The sequence below is a fragment of the Bos taurus genome, chromosome 23 (assembly GCF_002263795.3).
Source record: "Bos taurus isolate L1 Dominette 01449 registration number 42190680 breed Hereford chromosome 23, ARS-UCD2.0, whole genome shotgun sequence".
Lineage (NCBI taxonomy): Eukaryota > Metazoa > Chordata > Mammalia > Artiodactyla > Bovidae > Bos > Bos taurus.
The window spans coordinates 47,847,726-47,870,819 of record NC_037350.1 but is presented as its reverse complement, the minus strand read 5'-3'; the positions used below and the strand labels follow the sequence as shown (position 1 = coordinate 47,870,819).

General features: G+C 47.1%; 1 protein-coding gene across 2 annotated transcripts in view; it reads left to right on the top strand.

Moving 5' to 3' along the window:
- Positions 1 to 2,652: 2,652 nt before the first annotated feature.
- DSP (desmoplakin) overlaps positions 2,653 to 23,094 on the top strand; it is a 44,059-nt gene continuing 23,617 nt past the window's right edge. The window contains exons 1-6 of one of the 2 annotated variants that reach the window (XM_005223866.5): positions 2,653 to 3,106; positions 14,792 to 14,894; positions 16,157 to 16,305; positions 18,076 to 18,250; positions 21,851 to 21,979; positions 22,850 to 22,900. In XM_005223866.5, coding sequence (XP_005223923.2) covers positions 2,907 to 3,106; positions 14,792 to 14,894; positions 16,157 to 16,305; positions 18,076 to 18,250; positions 21,851 to 21,979; positions 22,850 to 22,900 — 807 coding nt within the window. In that variant the 5' untranslated portion in view covers positions 2,653 to 2,906. 2 annotated transcript variants of the gene reach the window in all.

The following is a 23,094-nucleotide window of genomic DNA, read 5'->3' as shown; positions in this document are numbered from 1 at the left end:
GAAGGAAAAAATAGCCGACCTTCCTCGGGTCAGCTAGTGAGGACTGTGCCAGATGTTGGAGTCTAAACTTCAGCAACCTAGTTGTAAGGAAAAAAGCTACTTTTTAACCCCTTTCCTGTACCCCAGAAATTCTGAAGACATACCATGTAACAGCAGACCTAATATTGTATTGCAATTATTTGTTTTCCTACTGCAGATGAAATCCTACATGAGTGCCCAGTAATGAGCCTACAGTAGACGCTTTATAACTGCTTTCTAAATGTGTGTGCGTGTCAGTCTCTCAGTCGTGTCCGACTCTTTGCCACCCCATAGACTGAAACCGCCAGGCTCCTCTGTCCTTGGGATTCTCCAGGCAAGTGCAGTGGGTTCCCATTCCCTTCTCCAGGGGATCTTCCCTGGATCAAACCCGCATCTCTCGTGTCTCCTGCTTTGGTGAGCGGATTCTTTACACTGTGCCATGGACTACCCAGTGTGAATTATCAGGGAGACCCTGCCTCTGCCACCCGCCCTCCCTGCCCCAAGTTGAGCAGAGCTTTTGCCACAGTGGGAGCTGGTTCACAGATGAGTGTTGTGGTTAAGGAGGCTTCTACTGTGACCTTCTTACTACACATTATTGAAATAAAGAAATCCCTGAATTTTTAACATTGAAGTTTTACTATAATGTTTTTGAGGACAGTCTGTGTGTTTTCCACAGTCTAACATTGGTCCTTCTGCATAAGAGGTTATAACTACTTGATGAATGAAGAGGTACATAGAGGTATTTTATACATTATGGACTGATATCCTGGAAAGGTTTCTCCCCTCCCATCCATGGGTATCAGCCACTTGTACCGATGCGGACTTCCAGCCACTGATTCAGTTTCAGAAGAAGCACTGTTCTTGTCCGTGTGTGTGTGTGCTCACTCAGTTGTGTCTGACTCTTTTGCGACCCCATGGACTGTAGTCTGCCAGGCTTCACTGTCCATGGAATTTTCCAGGCAAGAATACTGGAGCAGGTTGCCATTTCCTTCTCCAGGGGAATGTTCTTGTCTATATATCTGTGTTTGTGAAATCTTTTGAACACTATCACATTTGCCTTTATTAGAAGAGGAAATTGAGAAAATGTTGGGAATTACTGAGCGTGCTAACAGTGGTAAACTTTTATCTCATGATATCTTTAACTGCTTGGACTTAGGCTGGTGACCTCTGCAGTTCGTGGTGGAGAAAAAGGATATGCTGTCCAAGATTTGTGCCTAAAAATTGAGGGGAAATTTGGAGTGCTATAAAATGGGATCTTTAGAGAACTTCCATTCTCTTTACAACATGCAAATATACATACAAAGATAGTTTGATTTTTGTTCTTTTCAGTTTATACATATACATACAAATATAGTTTCAGTTTATACACATACATACAAATACAGTTTGATTTTTGTTCTTTTCAGTTTACACATATATATACTAATATAGTTTGATTTTTGTTCTTTTCAGTTGATAAACATTGCAGAAATATATTGTATAAGATGATGAGTTAACTGTCATTGTTTAGAGAGAGGACAAGTATTTATTATAAAGATCTTTAAATGGTGTTTATTACAGAGTAATTGAACACTTTTTCTGAAGTATAAAAACAGCTTTTTATGGACGGTGTGACAAAGACCGCGGTGTGGGTCACACTCAGGCACTAACTGGGAGCGGTCCTAGATCAAGTTGCTGGAATGTTCTGCTTTACTCATCTGTAGCCAGTGGACAATCTCTGTCCAGGGTTCTCTGCTGCTCTCAGGGAGGCTGAAGCTCCCTGACTTGTGGAAAAGCTGTTTCTAAAAGGATGGGTCCAAGGTGCTGGTGCCCAGGGGCGCGCAAAACAGGAGTGGTCCCCGAGTTTTTTAAGTAAAATTTGGAAACGGTCTCAGGGTGGCAGTCTTTGCAATTTCTCGTTTAAAATGACTGATCATCATCAGACAGAATGAAAGAAACTGCAATTTATAGTTTCACGGTGCCCTGTGGAAACCGTAGTGTTTTCTTCTTTATCTTCACGCCAAAGAAATTAGTTATTTACGGTGAAGACTTCCCCGGAAAGCAGTGATTCTGGCTAAGGACTCGTTTCACGCGTCGGAAAACGGACTTCTTCAGTATTCTGAATTACCAGACTAAAAGAAAATTTTTAAAAAGCCTCCAAACAAAACCTCATCATCTACGCGTTCTCTCAATAGTTTCTAGAGGAGGCTTGGCCGGCACCGTTTCCAGGGATAATCAAAAGTAAATGTTTAATAAGTAACTGTGCAATCGAATGACTTCTATTTTTCAGCTTATTTCCGCCCCGGGGGCCGTAAAATCCTCAAAAAAGGGGGGGCCGTCTCCCTCCCCTCCACTCCAGCTCGGGGCGGCGCGCACGCCCTGCCCTCGGCCCACCGCGCGCCCCAGGCGCTCGGGTCCCGGGCCCCTGCCCCGTCGAGTTACTCAGGCCCCGCGCGCAGGGCGGAGCCGCGGGCCGGCGGCGCAGGTGGGGAGGGGCGGCCGGGGCGCGTCGGTGACACCCGCGGGGGAGCGGGGAGGAGCAGCGGCCGCACCCCGCCCTGGGAAGAAACCGGCCAGGTGTGGCTTCGGCGCCCGGCGCCAGCGGGGAGGAGACTCGCGCCCCCGCCAACCAACACCACCACCCGCCCGCGGCCCGGCTCCTCTGCGCCCTCGCCGCGCTGCGAGCCGCAGCTCCCGCTCCCGGCCCGTCCCCGGCGCCCTACCCCCGCCCGCTTGCCGCGCTCGCAGCGGCCGGGCCGGCCGCAGTAGAGAGGCGCGACCTCGCGATCCTTCTGCGTCCCCAGCTCAGCCCCGGCGTGGGGCCTCTCCCGGGAGCCCCTCGCCCTCTCCGAGCCGGCCGGCCCTCGCGTCCGCCCCGGAGCTGAGCGGCGCTCCGAGTACCCGCCAACATGAGCTGCAACGGAGGCTCGCACCCGCGCATCAACACGCTGGGCCGCATGACCCGCGCCGAGTCCGGCCCCGACCTGCGCTACGAGATGACCTGCGGCGGGGTCGGCGGGGGCGGCGGCGGCGGCGGCGGCGGGGGCACCAGCAGGATGTACTACTCGCGGCGCTGCACGGTCACCGACCAGAACTCGGACGGCTACGGGTGGGTACCGGGCCGGGGCCGCCACCCTCCCCTGGTACCCTGGGACCGGGAGGGATCCCTGACCGACGGGGAAACTCAGGTCCCGAAATGGGACGGTCGGTCAGTCCGAGGTCCTGCGCGCATTCCTCGCTCGCGCTGGGGCCTGATCGGCGTGTCCCGCGCGCGCCGCGCTGACCGTGGGGGGCGCGTGCGCCCGGGGAAGGGAGCCGCTCTTACGCGCCCGCGGCCGGCCGGTGAGGGTGCCGGCGGGGCGCGGGGGTCCCGGCTGCCCCCCGGAACTATCCTTTGCGCGGCGTCGCGTTAGTCTAGGGCCACAGATGGGAGGTCAGGCGGACGGGGCTGCGACCACCAAAGCCAACTTCTCTAACTGTAACCAAAAGTAAAGCAGTACAGAAGCGGGGGCTCCGGCCTGCGCGCGGGCCGGGGTGGACTCGGCGGGCGCTACTGCTCATCGCCAACTCGTGGTCACCCCGAGACCCCGTCCGCAGCGGCGCCTGGGCAGCTCGGCCGCCGGGGGAGGCTTTTGTGTAGAGGCTGCGCGTCCCGGCCTCTGGGGGTCCCGGGTCGAGAAGGCTCCGCTTTGTCGGCTTCTCCTGCTACCTAGACCGAGTTGCCTGGAGGGGGCGGCGGCCTGTTCCCGCGCCCCCCGGCCCCCCAGTCCGGATAGGCCACGCCGCAGCTCCGGCTGGGGAGCACACCTGTGGCCCCGCGCCTGCGCCCTTTGTCTCCTGGTTTTTCAAATGCACCCGAGAAACGACCTCGGTGTCGGGGTGGCGGAGGGCGGGCGCAGACTCCTGCGCTCCGAGCCGGGGCTCGCGGAGGAGCGGCGCCGCGTCCCACCCCCGCCGGCCCGCCACGCCGGGGGCGCCCTGGTCCAGGTGCCCCGGGGAGAGCGGTGGGAAGAGGGCCAGGTCTGCCTCCGAGTCAGCGGGGAAATCCAGCGAGGGGGGTCACTCGGGTGGGGGCGGAGAAAATAACGAACCTACATTTACCCGGTCCCTGGAGCCGGGGTCACCCACCTGAATCGTGAGAATTTCTCGGCCCTCACCCCGCTTTCCGCCCCCTGCAAGTCCTTGCCTTGTAGGGCTTTGGGGAAAAGAGGCCTGGGTTCCAGAAACTGCCGACCTTGCCTTGTGGCCTTAGGCTGGGGAGGAGCAAATTGAATCCTCTCCCGGGGGTTTTGTTTTGCCAGCGGTTTTGGAGGCGGGGACGGACTCGAGTTGCAACGTGCTTTCTGCTTCGATTTATTCATTTCTTTATCTTCCTGGAGCAACTTGAAATTTTATTTTCCCTTTCTGAGTGAACAAAGAACCGTCTCAATCTTGGCGCTCTTTCTTTTCTTACTAATTTTCTTTAAAAAATTGGATGGCTCTCTTTAATGAACAAAATCCGCCTGGGGGTTTCCAGAACAATGTGCCAAGCCACTAGGGAGGCTGGGAAGAAACTTTTGCTCGTTTTCACTTTGGTGTTTAAGTTAGTTTGAAAACTTGGCCAACCATTTAAATCCGAAACTTTACTTCCCCCTCCAAGTCTTCCAGTATTTGGAAAGCACATGCTTTTAAATCCACCAATACATTTAAAGCCATTTAAACCCAAGTCAGAATTAGCAAGGCCACTTCTTTCCCGTATTTTATGAACCAAATTGTTTTTCTTTTTTTAAATGCTCCTGTTATCCTGTTTTAAATTGACAATACACATTATTATTAATGGACTATTTCATCCCCTTGGCTTCTCCTAGAAGTAAATTTGTAATTAATATCTTGCTTAATGAACCGCATAAAAAGACACGTGGTTTTTAAGAATTCTTAAATTCTTAAACCTTAAATTTGGGCGCGGTTCAATGTTTTCGCATAGTAGAACATAATTTTTTTGTGTTTGGTTTTCCCAACTTGAAGGGTGTTTGTAAATCTGTCAAGTTTTACATCTCTGTGGGAAGGGAAAACTGACTCAAGTGAAAAATGACCTAACTTCGAGGGAGGTTGTTTTTCTGCTCTTTGCTGTGGAGCTGCCAGGCCGAGGGGCGGCGGGGGGCTGGTGCGGGCCCTCAGCTGGCATGTGGCCGGGGGTCTCTGTGGATCCAGGGACTGGAGTTTCTCCTGGCCTGCCCCTGCCTGGCGGGTGCTGTCGCCCTTAGAGGCCGAGCATTATCAGCACACACACAAAAGCCAGCAGAAGCTGAGGTCTGCATTTTACTGAAACAGCGACTGAGGGTCCCTGCACACGGCACACCTGTTTTCCAGGTTTTGGGTTTTTTTTTTTTTTGTGGTCTTGTGCCGAGGGAGTTTGTTAGTCCCTGGCAGGGACTTTGCAGAAGCAAGATGCCATCTCTCACCCGCCTGCCCTCTGCCAAATGAATGTTGAGGAAGGATTTTAAAAGCACTTTTCTGGCCAGAAGTTTTTCTAAATTGAGGTGCTTTGTTTTTAAAGGAAAAACAAAAGGAAAACAAAAAGAAGCCCCTCTAAACCAGCATGAGAGCGACTGGTTGAATCTAAACTCCTTTGTTTCTAAAACTCCCACTTTATTGGCTGAATTGGATTGGTGATTTTTTTTGCGTGATCCGTGTTTGCATGTAGCCCTTCCCTAAATACACTGATTTGATTGTGAACAGAGCCCAGATCTTATTTTTCCTTTGGAAGTGGCTTTACAGTCTCTTGCCTTGGTCGGTCCTTTTCTTCGAACAGTTGTCACTGTTTAGGACCTAACCGTTCTCACTCTGACAATCCCTCCTTCCCTCGTCTTTTTCGGCTTTGTTTCAGACTGCATGGAGTCTGCAGTGACTTTATTTACCTTCTGCTGCTCTAGCTTAATATTTTCAAGTTTAGTACATACTACATGCTTAATAATGAAAGAGGTTTATTTTTGAAAATTTAAACTTTGGATTTTTCCTATGTAGGATGTTACTGTTCTCAATGAAGGAGAATCACTCTAGTCTTTCCTGTAGAAATCACAAATCTGTAGTGAAATTTGGTGGCCAAGTGGCCAAGTCCTCCAGTTAGATCTTCCGCTGATAAAAGTGTGGAATTTGTAGGATTACCAGCCAAATACAGTCACTGAGGGCTTCCCTGGTGGCTCAGCTGGTAAACTGAATGCCTGCAGTGCAGGAGACCTGGGTTCGATCCCTGGGTCGGGAAGATTCCCTGGAGAAGGGAAAGGCTACCCACTCCAGTATTCTAGCCTGGAGAGTTTCATGGACTGTATAATCCATGGGGTCGCAAAGAGCTGGACACAAGAGTGGCTTTCACTTCACTGTCACTAAGCCACAGAAATATGTCATATAATGGTAACGCTTTTCTCCAGAACTCACAGTTTCCAAACCAGAATGTGTGTGGTCCCTGTGCTGTGCTGTGCTTAGTGGCTCAGTTCTGTCTGACTCTTTGTGACCCCATGGACTGTAGCCTGCCAGGCTCCTCTGTCCATGGGATTCTCCAGGGATTGCAGGCGGCTTCTTTACCATCTGAGCTACCAGGGAAGCCTCACTATTTGGTACCTATTTTAAACTACCTTTTAAGAGAAGCCTGTTTCTTAGCATGAAATTAAACAGGCATATTTGCATTTAATTTTAGAGTGGGAAGGGGATGCTGGTGAGGACATAAACCTCACTTTCCCACTTGAGAGACAAAGAGATTAAGACTTGCCCCGAATCCCAGAGTCCACGCGTGGCTCGTCCGTCTGCCCTCTGCCCTCTTGTACCTTCAGACCATGTGCTGAAGTGTATGAGACTGGACAGTCCTGTCCTTCCAGGAAGAAAGTACATTGAGTGCGTGTATTCGTTCACTCAGCCAATGCTTCCTGAGCATCTGCTGTGTATTAGATGTTGGGGAGATTCAAAGGTGGGAATACAAAGACTTATGGAAGGGAGCGGATGCTCTTTAAGGGAAGATAAGGACATAAGTACTCTGTTACATAGGAGGGGCGCCCATGACTCAGGCTTCATAAGGGACATGATAACGTCTATAGTGGCGGCACTTGGAAGACTTTGTTATTAAGGCAGTGGTTGAATTGGACTTTGGGGAATTTCAGCTGGTAGAGACAGGTGGGCAGAGAGTGCTCCAGTGGGAGGGAAGAACAGGAGAAGAATATGAGAGCTGGAAAACCGGGAGCAAGTTCAAGGGTTAGAGAGTGGTGGTCTCCTTATGGAGCATTTGCTGAAGTGGGGACACAGTAAAGAAGTAGGGAGGCAGGGTGGGCTGGGGCAGAGCCTGGGAGACCCAGACTCCGTGGTGGGAGATTTGGGTAGGCACAGGGGGCCCGCTGCAGGTTTCATCCAAGCCAGTCAGGGTCTCTGTTGAAGGAGCAGGGAGATGAGACCGTCACAGAGAGCTCTGAGACTGTTTTCAGGGCTTGTACAGGTGAAGGTGGGAGGTGATGAAGGCGGGAGGTGATGAAAGTCTGGTCAAGTTTGGTGGCAGTGGGACAGGAGGTAGATGTGATGGAGTGGCAGCTTCAGCTCAGAATTGGATCAGAGAGGCAGCGGGGAATCTGAGAAAACAGGCTCAGGGGTGGGTGACTCAGAATGGTCATTCTAAATGTTTAAATGGGAAATGATGGCGAAGTAAGATTTAGTGTCGCTTAATATAAGGCAGGTGATACCACTTACATAGTGATTAAGTTTAAGTAATATATTTGATACAAATATCAGATCTGTGGTTAATAATAGTTACATCACCACAGGGCAGACACCCACGATGGGCCAGGTATATTGTTGTCTCAAGCTTCAGGACAGACTTCCCATTTCACAGATGGAAAACTGAGGTTAACGTAGTTCCGTGACTTGGCCTAGGTCACACAGCTAGTTAGCAGTTAAGCTGCCTTTGCGTCCAGTATACCATCACGGCTCAAGAAAAGATCAAACCTGAACATCTCTTCTCCTTGTAAACTCTTTATCCAATGCGTTTTTACTTCTTTTTAAATTGTTGCATTCCTGGGATGTATTTTGTAACCATCGTGTTCTTTGATTCACACTCCTGTAGAGTTTCCATCTGCTGAGGAATGCAATTAAGCCCACTAATTGCTGGGCAGATCTACAGAACAGCTTCCAACAAGTAGTTAATTTTTTCTCTAAATATGGGCATAATTTCATTGTTGTTTAGGTGGCTGAAATGTCTTGGGAAAGACAAAAAGTGCTGATGCCTCCACGCTGACTTCTTGGGGTGGATCCCAGGAGGGCTTGGGTGTGTCTTGGGGAGTCTAACTCTCAGCCGACCAGTCTTTCCGGACTTCTCAGAGGTTCTGGAAGGAGTGGCTGAGTCCGAGGCCTTGGTGCCTGGGGCCCTGCTCCCCACCCTTTGCTTTTCTCTGTCTCCCTCTTGCAATCCTGGGAAAATGGGCAGGTGTGGTTCTGATGTGGAAACCACCGCCCTACAGACCCCAAGACTCCGAGAGACAGCATCTCGTAAAATGCAAGCATGGCCCCATCATCACGGGCACCTTAGCACCAACCCCCTGGGCTGGGGAGGATCCAGGACCTTCAGAGACCCTAGGAATTCGAAATCTAGATTTCATGAAGATGATGACCCAGGAGTGGGAGGCTGTAGCCGATAGGTCTAAGTTTTTGCTTGGAATTCAGTCTTGACATGTAGACATTTTTCCCTTGCTTCATCTGGCACCTGAAAAAAAAAAAATTGAAATTTGAGTTGGCTTTTTGGGTAGTGGCTCAGATGGTAAAAAAAAAAAATATGCCTGCAATGGAGGAGACCCGGGTTGGATCCCTGGATGCGGAAGATCCCCAGGAGAAGTGCGTGGCAACCCACTCCAGTGCTCTTGCCACGAGAGCCCATGGACAGAAGAGCCTGGCAGACAACAGCCCGTGGGGTGGTAAAGAGTCAGACATAGCTGAGAGACTAACAACTTCAATTTTTTCACTTCTTGGTGGATAACTAGATAACTTCTACATGACTTTTTTTTTTTTTCCTATAGACATCAGAAGGACTGTAAGTTTTCACATAGGGACAGAATTCAAAATAGAAATCCGTATTTTGGCTTTGAATTTTTAAGGGTCAAATATTCATCCCCACTTAATACAGGAAAAGAAAGCATGTTTTTCTGATCCTTTTAAAAAATGTCTTTCATGCAGTTAAAATGTATCACTCTCTTTGAAGTGTCTCACATTTTATTTTAGATCTTACAGATAATTTAGGAATTAAAAATTACTTGACAAAGTCTGAAATGCCTCGCACTTAGTACTCAGTCATCATTTCTCCTTTTTTTTTTGCTTCTCATTCTACCCTCAATTTGCTGCAAGATATCCTTAAAATTAGGCAAAGTTCAATATTATAAATTGGGGCAAAAACCACAAAGTGAAAAATCAAAGGGAAATCTAAGAATCATTTCACAACAGCAGCCTCTGCTCCTCTGTAAGAGCGACCCGGCAGGAGGATTTAGTTCCTGTGGGGCTTTCACCCTCGGGGGCTCCTCCTCTAAACATCAGGCCAGCCCTGGGAGGTGGCTGTGTTCCTGCAGAAACCCCAGGCCCCTCCAGTCTAACTAACTTACTCCAAGTCACAGGCTGTCTTGCCGGAAGTGGCCGAGCAGGGGGTGGCCCCCAAACTCTTTTCTGAAGTTAATGATCTGTAATCGGGTTGCCCTCCCCACCCCACCCCCACCTTTCACCAACAAACCGTGTGAAAATGGTAAGCATGGAGAGGAAGTGGACCTTGATTAGAGTACTGGTTCCGCAGATTCTGGGTGAGGACAAAACGAAGGATCAGAGGAAGGCTTCTTTCTAACATTGATAGAAAAACAACAACAGCAACAGCATTTTTTTGCCCACTCTTCGGGTGAGGTAAATGCGCTACCTGATGGATCTTTGGAAATACCAGCCTTTGATTCGCCTTTTTCTTCCCCTTTCCTAAACCAAACAAACACGCATTAGAGAGCTTCTGTGTGCACAGCCCTGTGTTGTCAGGTGTGTGTAGGAGTTGAAAGCAGCTGAGATGTGGGACTTTGCTCTCCAGGAGCAGGCCAGACAGGTGTGTAAATAACTGCAGAATGGGGGCAGAGGTGTGCCGGGAAGCTCTGTGCATGGAGGCCGCAGCCCTGGGTGTGTAACTTCTGATACATGATGTTTCCACTGACATGTATTTAGTGAGTCTTAAAGGTAGGGTATTTTCCTTAGATGAAGTAAGCGATTTTTTAAAAAACAAACTCCATGGATGTTTTACTTAAGCTCTTTTAAAGAAACTCAAACAATGTATGGAACGTGTTTTGAACCTTGTAAGGAGCTAAGCAGATAGACTTTAAGTCTATGTTAATGAAAGTAAGTTTCAAGAGTATTACGTAATCATCATAATTTCCATCAAATATTTATTGAGTTTTTCCAAGGTCATTATTCCATGAATCTGAATACACATAAGACATCATTTCTGGCACACGTCCAGGGTCCTGTGTTGGTGGAATGAATAAAAAGAGAGAGATAGACAGAGAAGAGACCGAGCGAAGGAAGGAGGAAGAAACGAAAGAACGAACCGAGTGGGAGAGAAAATATGTACACGAGAAATACAGAGTTGGGGACACCGGTCAAATATCTAATGAACAGCATGAACGATTGTAAAAGACTTTTATAAAGCAAAGTATTAAAAAAAAAAAGTCTTAGTCTTGTAATGTTGCACGCCCCTTTTCGAAATATTTTTCTCGTGTTTTTTTCTATAATCTTGGGAAAAGTGCTAAACTAATGACGTCACAGTTAATTTTGGAATTTTTTTTTTCTTTAAGAAATGACTGTTACTTGTAGGTAGTAAAATAAAACAGAAAGCTCTATAATACCGGTCTTGCTTTCATGTGGCCCAGTTGGATGAAAATCCTGACCATGTTTTCCATTTAGCCTCTGATGAAGGGAGCTTTATGTAAACCTGCTGCAACCCTTACTTGTTTAAACAAGTTTTAGGAAGGATTTTCAGAAAAAGTGTAGGCAGGTCCTTTGTTGTATGAATCATTTGTCTTTGTGAGTTTGAAGATAAAACAGGATTTCAGAGATGTTAAAGACTTTTAAGGACACGTGTTGTTTTTTCAAGGCAAGCTATTAATTTTGGTCAAAATTATTTTTTATTGATTTGACCCAAATGAGTTTTCTTTTCTTTCTTTCTTTTCTTTTTTTTTTGCATTGATATCCTTCATCATTCATGTCACTGAAATAAAATTTAAAAAATGAACTTTGACGTCTTTAGTTCAGTTCCTAACATGGTTTAAAATCTCTGCACCCCTAACACCAGTTTGTACTGGTTCTGAAAATTTCTTTGAGGCTAAGGATTTGTAAAGTCCTTATGTGCTTGTTAAATAAGTATTTATTTAAAAGTGATTTCTTCCTGTCTGATGGAATTTCGCATTTTCCCAAAATGCACTATATGAAGAGGAAACTTTATTATCTTTAAACAGAACGTAGACTTTTGAATTATTTTCAATAGGAGTAGTGCGTTTGTTGGCTTCATAAAATAAAGTTACAGAACAAATGAGCTAAGGAAATTTTAGATAGACTCTATCTAGCCTAACAGATGAGTTAACTGAGATCTAAAAAATGTCAGATATTAACTAAAAAAGATCTAAAATTATGTGAAAAAATCTTTTTGCCTTAAAAAAAATTTGAATGACAAAAAACCATCAGTGTTTCCTGAAGCAAGCTCTCCTGGCTCCTCTGCTGTAAGGTCCAGCCTTGCAAAGCATCTGGGTGTCTGGTGAGTCAGAATCCTGAGCAGACACAGCCTCCTTGATTTAAGTACAGCCGGTTCTGTGTGGGTCTGTCACAGGGCGGATACAGGACCGCTGAAATGTCAAGTTGGATTCTCTTTCCTCGTCAGTAAACCTCAGGGGGCCTGGGTCTCCCTTCCTCTGGTCTCATTTTGACAGTGTTTCCCAAGGATGTTCAGACTGAAGTAAGATTTTAACAGACGACAGACGGGAGCTGTAGGTCTTGCTTTAAGGACCAGTCTTGAAAGGTTGTGTCTAAGAGAAAATTTGCTTCATCAGATCATACTTTCCTATCGACCAATCACAGTACCAAGCGTTCTTCATTACACTGTGCTTGCAGTTTAGCTTTTCATTTTTCTTTTTTTATACTTTTAAAGAGATTAGATTTTTGTGCATGACAGCTGTTAATCTATTTCCTAACATGCCAAGGCAAACACAGAGGGTTTTAGCGGCTGTCAAGGGTGTGTATAGTGAACACAAGCATGTCTTTTAGTAAAACATGAAGAATTCTTTTTAGTATTATTAACAGACTGTGGAGTTACTTTTTTTTTTAAGTGCAAATTCATAATATTTTAAGCCAACATTTAATTGCTTTTCCTCTTTTTCCTGGATACAGTTCATTTCTAAGTGTCATGTAACTAACTACTCTAGTAGTTGGGTAAAGAGAGCTGATGAGTTAATTTTGTTGTCAAAGGAATCTAGTGGCATAAAGTCACTTTAAAAAGACCTATATAGGGACCTGCCTGGCAGTCCAGTGGTTAGGATTCTGTGCCTCCACTGCAAGGGGCGTGTGGGCCCAAAAAGATTTGCATATATATACTTAGAGACTTTCATTCGCAAGTTTGGCCTCTCTGCTTCCTTTTACTTTTTTAGTGTTTATTGTTTTAATTTTTTACGATACGGACAACCCCCAGCGAACATCTTGGCCAAGCCCTTCCCTTACCCAGAGTTCCCATCTGCACCTGCCTAGGAACTCCCTGTGCCAGTTTTTATAGTCCCACACATGATTAAGTCATTTAAGAAACTCAGACTTTGCACTGTGCTGAGAGTGCCCTCTCTGCGTGGGAGGGACTGGCATTCTTTGTGGGAATCACCCTCTGAACCCAATCTCGTATCAGAAAGACCCAGTGTTTCAGAAGAAGGTCCTCTCATGCCTCTGCAACTAGGAAAACAAATGTAATTCACAGGACTCCCTAATTGCCTACCCATCCTCGATTCTCAGTGACGCTTCTGTGCTTCTTAATGTCTCTGTCTCCTGAAGTTCTTTCCTCCCTATTACAATAGGTGCCTTTTGGAAAGTGTTCTAAGTCAATTGGAATTTTGCACAGGTTTTGACAAGGGCTGGAGTCCTGTTTATATCTCAGCAATCCCAGAAGGTGTGCCAGGCCTCCTGCCTGATTCGGCGTGGGAGGCGGAGAAGGGTGGCATTCATGCGGGGAGGGTGGGGCGCCCTGGTTTTGTTGGGTGGGCGGTGCCCGGCCTGCCTGGAGCAGCCCGGGCCCCACCTGGCAGCGGTTCCCAGGGGAGCTGGTTTTTCACCCACGCACTCTCAGCCGGTGCTGGCATGTCGGGAGCCCGGCTGGCAGGGACGGACTGCCAACGGGTGGCAGCGAGAGAAAGTGCCTCTCTGAGGTGAGATGAGGCGGAATCAGGAGTGGAGGGAAACATCCCACATTCTTGTAACCCTACCCCATCTCTGCCTAGTACAGCCTGTGCTTTTCAAACTTTTTTTTTTTTTTTAACGGTGAAATTCTTCCTTTAAAATGCACAGACACCCTTCCCGACACACACACACATGAAAGAAAGTCCAGTGCATTGAGCCGGCGTCTGTTTTATCTGAAAGCTTGGGCTGGCCTGACTGGTGGCTCTGAACGCTGGCAGGAGCTCAGGTTTCTTGTAGGACACCCTTAAAGTCTTTCCTGAACAGTAATAATTTAATGGGCTTTAAAGGTCTCTTAAGCTAAGCCGTAGTGGGCTGTGCTGTGGCATAAGGTATCTTGGCAAATTAAAAAAAATAAGACTTGTTTTATTATAGATGACTCTTTATGTATATCTGGAACAGACTGAATTTCTTTAATTTCTTTCTTTAAAATGTAGAATATCTAGGACTTCCTCTGTGGTCCCGTGGCTAAGACTGCGCTCCCAATGCAGGGGGTAGAGGTTCGATGCCTGCCTGGGAATGCCGCAACTAGGAATTCACATGCGCAATTAAGACCTTACACAGCCAAACAAATGAATAACAAATAAACTGTTTTTTTAAAGTGTAGAATATCTACAACCTTCTCCTTAAACACCACCCTTGTTTTAAGGTTTCTGCCACTTCTCTTGCAGTAAAGTGCTGCATTTGCAATACACTTGTGGCTGAGCATCGTCATACAGGATAATATTCCATGGTCATCTTGAAAGGAAAAGTGCCTTGTTTTTGCATTAAAGATACTTAAATTTGCCATCACTTTCTTCATTCTGTATTTTCTTAACCATTATCATCTTTTTCTGTAATTGCAGAAAATAGTTTTGCAGAATAAGCTTTTCTTTCATCTCCTATAAGTGTCCTCACAGACTGGTCGGGGAAGCCCTGCAGCTCTGGGCTGAAGCCCCCTTTTCCAGAGGGACTTTTGATGGCATTGACGTCGGATGAGTGACAGAGAAGATGCTAGAAATGCATTTCCACAACTCGTCCAGATTAGACCTTGTGCTGTGCTTAGTTGCTCAGTCGTGTCCAACTCTTTGCCACCCCTGGACTGTAGCCCACTAGGCTCCTCTGTCCGTGGAATTCCCCAGGCAAGAATACTGGAGTGGGTTGCCAGGGGATCTTCCTGACCCAGGGATCAAACCTGCATCTCCTGTGAAGCACACATACAAAAAGGGGAGGGGGACACAGAGACCCAGCCGATGTGAACAACTGGGAGACCTGGGTGAAGTGTTTTTGCATCTTTTCTGAAAGTTTACAGTTTTTCAAAATTGAAAAAAATTTACCACCTGCCTTCTCTGTGTTTTTCCTTCAGTCAAACGGGAACGATGTCCAGGCACCAGAATCAGAACACCATCCAGGAGCTCCTGCAGAACTGCTCCGACTGCCTGATGAGGGCGGAGCTCATCGTGCAGCCCGTAAGCGCGCTCCCCCCACCACCCCCAGTGCCGACCGCAGCTGCTTCTGTTCCTGGGCTTGCTCCTACTGATGTAGACTCATGGACCTCTGCAATCTCACCCCTCACTTCCTTCACACACACAGCACGTAGCGATGCTTTGGCTCAGAACAGACTCCCCCGCCTACCTGCAGGGTTGCTTTCACCATGGGAACTAGTTTTCACGCCTTTTCCCCAGCAAATGCATACTCTGTGGACTGCCGCCCTTTTGGGATTGCGGTCACCTGTGATTGTTTATGTGACTTGGTAACACTTTCTCCTCCTAGAGATGGACCCTGACGTGTGTATGTCACTGGGTTGTCATGGATTGTGATGTACACCATCAATTTCATGTCATTTTTTCAGGAAAATTTACCATCTTGTGAGAACAGTTCTACAGGAGAAACGTTACAAAGTATGGGAAAGTGAGCAATTAAAACCTGAGGGGAGATGGTAACATTGGTGAAGGCCTCACGCTCCTGGATGTTACTGAGATAGCGTAGGATCTCACTGAAACAGGCGTAGAAGTCAAGGGATGCGTGATTTTACCTGAGTGCCCATCATTCAGCTCCCTCCGAAAGTGGCGTTTCGCTAAGTATCACTCATCATCAAAGTCAGGGCAGTTATTGGCTCAGTGCAACCACCCAGACAGTTTTTTTTTTAAGAACTGAAAAGTTAAAAAAAAAAAAAAGAACTGAAAAGTTATTTCCTACAAGATGCAGGAAAAACTCAGTTTGTGTGTTAAAAAAAAAAAAAAAAAAAAGACCTTATCTGGCATAATGATACAGGGCTTTTACCACAGCAGAATTCTAGTTAGATGAATGGCTTGCGTAAATAAGAAAGATAGGCATTTAACATTGAAGCAAGGGCGAGATTAGCAATCTTTGGATATGCTTTTAAAGGCCTCTCAAAATTTAAAATACAGTCTACAATTTTGGTTTGTAACAGTGAAAGTCTCACCCCATGGACTGTAGCCTGTCAGGCTCCTCTCTCCATGGAATTCCCCAGGCAAGAAGAATGGGTAGCCATTCCCTTCTCCAGAGGATTGAACCCAGGTCTCCTGCATTGCTGGCAGTTTCTTCAAATTAATAAGATAATTTTCATTTAAAGATTTTTTTTGCAGTTACATGGAATGGGGGGGGAGCTTATTTAAGTTTATAGCAGAAACTTTCGCTTCCAGTTAGCACACATGAAGCTCTTCTTTCCCATATCGTGTGTTCCCTTCACGTGACTTCTTTCTTGTAGGAACTGAAGTATGGAGATGGAATTCAGCTGGCCCGGAGCAGAGAGCTGGACGAGTGTTTCGCCCAGGCCAACGATCAGATGGAAATTACTGATAGCTTGATCAGAGAGATGCGGCAGATGGGCCAGCCCTGTGATGCTTATCAGAAAAGGTATTGCAGGGACTTCCCTGGCGGTCCAGTGGCTAAGACTTGCCTACTTGCACTGGGGTGCAGGGGACCTGGGTTCGATCCCTGGTCAGGGAACTAGATCCCACGTGCCGCAACTAAAGATCCCTCACGTGACTACAACATCCTGAATGCCACAACGAAGATACCGAGTGCCAGCTAAGACACAGCGAAGCCAGATAGACATTTTTAAAAAAGAGAGAAAGAAAAAAGGTATTGTCCACAGAGCGAGCATGGTGCAGACGGGCCTGCAGACTCCTGCAGGGGTTGTGCAGATGTGGTGCAGGAGTTATACTCAGTCCTCGGACCCTGGTCTTCCCATGAGGGAAGCACAGACGTTCTCCGGGAAAGGCCCCCTTGCTTGATAATTTCGCCTCTTTTTTGGGTCTCTAATACAAATCACCTAAACCCACTACCTTCATCTTTTGTGGAATCACGAAGCTGCCGAGCAGTGAATTAAACAGGCCTGCCCAGGAGGGTGTGCTCCTTTTCAAAAGTCGAGTTTGCTGTGAGGTGTTCACCGTACTTCCACTTAGGGGGCAACAAAAGCCTTTGGCGCGGTCGTTGACTTTTGAGTCTGAGATTAAGTTGAGGACTTCCCTGGTGTCCCAGTGGCTAAGACTGGGTGCTCCCACTGACGGGGGCCTGGGGTACATCTCTCAGCGAGCTAGAGCCCACATACCCCAACTAAGAGTTCACCCTGCAATGAAGATAGAAGGTCCTGCATGCTGCAGCTGAGACCTGCTGAATAAATATTTTAAGTGAATAAATATTTTTAAAAGAATGAATAAAATAGAGCTCAGCTAAGTTTACTGCATACAGAAATGAGACTCATAGAGTTGAAGATGCCGTTTTATGCAGAGGTGTGTAGTCTGATTTTGTGTGATCATGGTATTCAGAGCGTGGGGTCCTAGGAGACCCCCGGGCTGGAACTCATGAGAAAGTAGAAGATGCTACCAGGTTGGGCAAAGGCAATTACCCTTCCTGTGATGCTTCAGGCTTGGAGCAGCAGAATACTTAAGGTTTTGTCTATGACTAAGGTTAAAAAAAAAGCCTATAAATAAAACATTCGTGGGCTTCTCTGGTGGCTCAGAAGGCAATGGCAACCCACTCCAGTACTCTTGCCTGGAAAATCCCATGGGCGGAGGAACCTGGTAGGCTTTAGTCCATGGGGTCGCTACGAGCTGGACACAACTGAGCGACTTCATTTTGACTTTTCACTTTCATGCATTGGAGAAGGAAATGGCAACCCACTCCAGTGTTCTTGCCTGGAGAATCCCAGGGATGAAGAAGCCTGGTGGGCTGCCGTCTATGGGGTCGCACAGAGTTGGACACGACTGAGGCGACTTAGCAGCAATAGCTGGTGGCTCAGTGGTAAAGAATCCACGTGCCAGTGCGGGAGATGAGGGTTTGAGCCAGGAAGATCCCACATGTCTCAGAGCAACTAAGCCTGTGCTGATGCTACCTAGCCTGTGCTCTGGAGCCTGGGAGCTGTAGCTAGTGAAGCCCGTCCGGGTGCCCTAGAGCCCATGAGAAGCCCCCGCGTTGCCACGAAGAGTAGCCCTCACTCTCTGCAACGAGAGAAAAGCCCCTGCAGCAATGAAGACCCAGTGCAGACAAAATAAATAAAATTATAAAAGAAAAAAGAGGTCATAAAAAAAAGAGCACGTGTGGTCCCTGTACTGACCCAAAGGGGGATGGTTGCTTCAGGGGCTGTCTTCCTGCCGCGGTGTGATGGTTCCCCTCTCCTTTCAGGCTGCTGCAGCTGCAGGAACAGATGCGAGCCCTCTACAAAGCCATCAGCGGCCCCCGCGTCCGCAGGGCCAGCTCCAAGGGCGGCGGAGGGTACACCTGCCAGAGTGGCTCCGGGTGGGACGAATTCACCAAGCGCCTCACCAGCGAGTGTCTGGGGTGGATGAGGCAGCAGAGGGTAAGCAGCTTCCGGCGGGAGGAGGTTGGTGCTCAGAGTTCCCGGCCCTGCGTGCGAACCGGGGCAGCTGGGGCAGTGACCCGGGCCTCTTGCTGTTTTCTCCTTTTCCTCATCTGCTTTTATTTTGGAATGAAGGCTTTTATTTAGAAATAAATGAAACTTCCGGGGATTTTTTTCTTCTTCTTCTTCCTCCTGTGGCTTAGGGAACCAGCCTCATGGCTTTATAGTCGTACTTTATCACTCGAGTAATATTTAACAGGTATGATTGAATTGGTAGGTTGTGAAAATCTAGTTCTTACAGGATCATCTGTTATGGGAGTTCATGGGCTAAAACATTTCATCCCTGAGCTCATCAGGTGTTACCGAGAGGTCCCTAAGAGAAAGAAGGAGAACGTTGTGGAGGTTCATTTAAAATGGTAAGGAATTGGAGGAGCTGGACAGGCAGGGAGACTGGATCTTCCAGTTTGGGCTCATGGGTTGTTTCATCTTGTATTTTTGAAGTGTCAGGCGTCTTGTGCAAGCGTGACATCACTGATGTGGGAGTGAAGTGAGGTGCTGGCACCCGATGTGCTGAGCCCCGAGAATTGGAGTTTCTACAAAGGATTTTTCACTGCTAATGATTGTTTTGTTGTTCTATGTAGTAATTAGGAGCTGTAATGAACAGGTGGCAGGAGGAATGTACCATCATCATGTAGATGGGAATTTTATAGTGAGTACTGATCCTGACGAACCATCCTTCTCTTGAGAACGTGGGCGTGTTAGAATGATCAGTTGTGCAGAGGTGGGATCGCGGTTGTCAGAAATCGTGGTTTTATGACTTGTTCTTGGAAGAGTTTGGCAGTGGTTCTGAAGTTTCTCAATCTTTTTTGTGGGTGTTCTTTCCCAAGTGTGAGGGCTTTTGGGACTAAACATTCATTCATTCGCTCAGTTAACCTTTTCTCCCGTGTCTGACAAACGCTTTGTAACACTCTTATAAGAAGGTGGGGCTTATAGAAGAGCAAAGTTGTAATTCCAGAAACGTAAATACAAACCTATTTGCAGGTTTCCGAACTCCCTTTAAATCTTTGAACACACGTTTCCGAAGCGTTTGCTATATGTTGACTCCATGCCAGAAAATGAGGGTTCCAAAGTTGTGTCCCATAGCCCTAAAAGCGAATATTACTGAAGAAAAAAAAGATATATACGCACCCAAGTGCCAAATTTCTATGCAGAGCAGTGTGGGGTTGATAGCTGGGTTTGAGCTGTAATAAAACCGTGCTCAGATAGGAGTAGGGAGGGGATGGAACCATCAGAGAAAGCTGGGCAGAGCTCCTGGAGCCTGGACTATGTCGGGAGGATCAGTGACATTAGGTGAAACAACCTTTGAACCAGACGACTTCTAAAATGGCAGATCCCCTTACTTCTTCTTAGTCACTATGACAGTTCTATAAAATGACAGTTCATACTTTGTCACTTTCTGAATTCATGTTGAGTGTAGCTTTGTGAGAATCCTTTGTAGCAAAGGCTCAACTTTTTTTTAATCTGTAAACATAGCATTTTATTAACAAAATGTTTACACTATCCCTACAGTACAATAAGTTTTGTAGTGACTTAGCATGGTATCCTCTAGAAAAGTTTGGTATAGAATATTCAAGCTAAAACAGTAGTTTAAAAGTATGCCAAGGCTCAACATTTTTGTTTAGTTGATAACTTGTGTCCAACTCTTTGTGACCCCATGGACTGTAGTCCGACAGACTCCTCTGTCCATGGGAATTCCCAGGCAAGAATACTGGAGTAGGTTGCCATTTCCTTCTCCGGGGAATATTCCTAACCCAGGGGCTGGCAGATTCTTTACCACTGAACCACCAGGGAAGCCCCAAGGCTCAGCATTTTCAAATTTTGAGCATTTGAAAACAGCATTATCACATGGACTCACTTTTCCATTGTGGTGAGGAAGGGGGGCGTCTTCTAATGGATGATATTGATGAGGGTTTCAAAGGAACTGTGAGCTGTTTTATCCCTTGTTGCCGGTTTGCTCTGAGCTTCTCCAGCCTTCCCTCTTATCCCTGCTTCCTGCAAGCCTGCATTCTTCCTGTCATTCCCGGGGGACTGAGCCGCAGGGCCAGCTGATAAGGGAGAGGTGTCTCCAGCAGCACGATTGGCACACAGTCGCACAACTCCTGGGCCAGGGTCTTGTTTCCCTGATTTGTGTTTCTGCTGATGAACAGGGCAGATACTGCACACCTGGCTGGTAATGAAGGCGGGCTTGGTCATTTCATTAACTTCCCGGAGCACTCGCTTGCTTTGCTTTAAGGTTGAAAGGAGCCATGGGAGGGCAAGGTCAGAGTCCCGGGTAACTTACGGTTGTCTGGTGGGCTGCCTTTTCTGAAGGCTCGTCAGGTACATGCGAACGTGGATGTGGCTCAGAACAGCATGTGTTGTCCCCACTGCAGTACTGTTCTGGAATGTCTGCGCTCGCCATGTCCGAGAGGTCTGGCAATTGACACGAGCTCGTGCCAAAGAAAGATGAGATGATAGACTCGCCCCAGCGTGCAGCTTGTGAAATAATTTGTTGGATTCTTATTATTTGGCACTCTGAAATTGAAGTAATGGAATTAGAAAGTTAGGTTTGCTTTTTAGAAAGCTAACATTAATCCATAATCTTAATATTGCCAATATTCATTGAACTGAAGGTGTTGGATATATATTGTCACTTCTCTTTGAAATGGGCCGTGGAGAGTTTTGCAACCCACAAGGCAGTGCTAAATTCTGGATTTAAAGAGCCAACAACTGCATTACTCAAAACAAGTTGAAGAAACAAACAATGAAAAATTGTCTTAGGCCAACTGTTAAGCTTGGGAAGTAGTACTTGATTGAGCTTAATGAACTACTTTTGATGCCCATTTAAAAGCAACTGAATATAGAAACTTCTGTCAGCATCTTACCACACTGTGTCATACTTAGATCTGCACTCACAGCTGTGTATACACACAGGTCACTTGGACGTGCACAGGTAGATTTTTTTTTTTTTTCCCTTCAGAGTGCACGGTCTAGGTTTCAAGGATCTCATTACAGAATCATCTCTGCTCAGCCCATCTTGAGATGAGGGCAGATAAGTTGAGGGAACCCCCAGCTTTTACTGTATTGGGCAACCCCCACGAGCTCTTTGGGATTCCCTAGCCTTTACAACGGAGAAGGCAATGGCACCCCACTCCAGTACTCTTGCCTGGAGAATCCCATGGGTGGAGGAGCCTGGTAGGCTGCAGTCCATGGGGTCGCTAAGAGTCGGACACGACTGAGCGACTTCACTTTCACTTTTCACTTTCATGCATTGGAGAAGGAAATGGCAACCCACTCCAGTGTTCTTGCCTGGAGAATCCCAGGGACGGGGGAGCCTGGTGGGCTGCCGTCTATGGGGTTGCACAGAGTTGGACACGACTGACGTGACTTAGCAGCAGCAGCAGCCTTTACAAACTTTTTTTTTTTGGTTTCAAAAATATCGATTAGTTACAGCTTCATTTCTTTCTGAGTGGAAGCTTAATATGCGCCGCAGCCGCCTGGCCACCAGGGGTGCTGTCGAGGAGGGAGTTGGAAATAAGGGCCCTCTGTCTCCCGTGGCAGGCGGAGATGGACATGATGACCTGGGGCGTGGACCTGGCCTCGGTGGAGCAGCACATCAGCAGCCACAGGAGCATCCACAACACCATCGGGGACTACCGCTGGCAGCTGGACAAGATCAAAGCCGACCTGGTACTTGGAACTCTTCCTTGTAGAGGCTTCCAACAGTGTACTGAAGGGCGCTGTAGTTACGCCATCCCAGGCAGCCCAAACAGGAGTCTGTGATTTCTTCCCCAACAGACTGGGATTTTTTTTCATCTTGGCCTGTAGGCATTTTTTTGAATATCGAAGTGTAGTTGATTTACAGTGTTGCGGTTAACTTCTGCTGTACAGCACAGGGATTCAGTTATACCTGTATGCATTATTTTTCATATTCTTCTCCACGACGGCTTATCGCAGCATATTGAGCACAGTTCCCTGTGCTGAACAGCAGGAACTTGCTGTCTATCATCCTGTATATACTGGTTTACGCCTGGTAATCGAAACCCCCAATCCACCCCCGCCCGCACTGCCCGCTGGCAGTCTGTTGTCTGCATAGGCTCTGTTTCTGCTTCGCTGATGAAGTTCATTCGTACCGTTTACATCACTGACTTTTGTCCTTAGCCCGAGATGCTCGTCCTTACTTCTTCCACTCTTTTTTTTTTTTAATCTACTTTTATCTGCTTGAGTATCTGATCAGGTCTCTCCCTCTTTTCTCTAAGTTCTGAGGAGTCCTAAATGATATTTTCAAACTTTTAAAAGGTTGTGTAACAGCGAGTCTGTAAGTGATAGGGATGAGCCCTTAACTTTGTAGGGGTGCCACCACCAGGCCCGTGAACTTTGCCCCCAGACCGACTGGGAAAGGTCCCTGTGGGTAAAAGTTTCCATAGAACAGCTATTTCTTGCTACTGGGGAATCGGAAGTTAATATGTGTTTGACAGAAGGAGGTTTGGAAGGGCTGTTCTTTCTATGTAAACCCTCAAGGGGAATTAAATAATTAACTCGCTGTTGGTCTTCTTCTAGCGGGAGAAATCTGCAATCTACCAGTTGGAGGAGGAGTATGAAAACCTACTGGTAAGACGACTTATTTCTGAAAGCTCTGTGTTTAGTGCAGTTCGGTCTTGTAAATGTGGACCTGGGGATTAAAGCACCTGCTTGGCGCTATCCTCAAGGACTCTGGAAGTACCTGGAAGTATATGAGGGACTTGCAGGTGCTAATTTCATTTCTGCTGCTGTTTTCTTTATAAGGGAATTTTAAAAGAATTTTT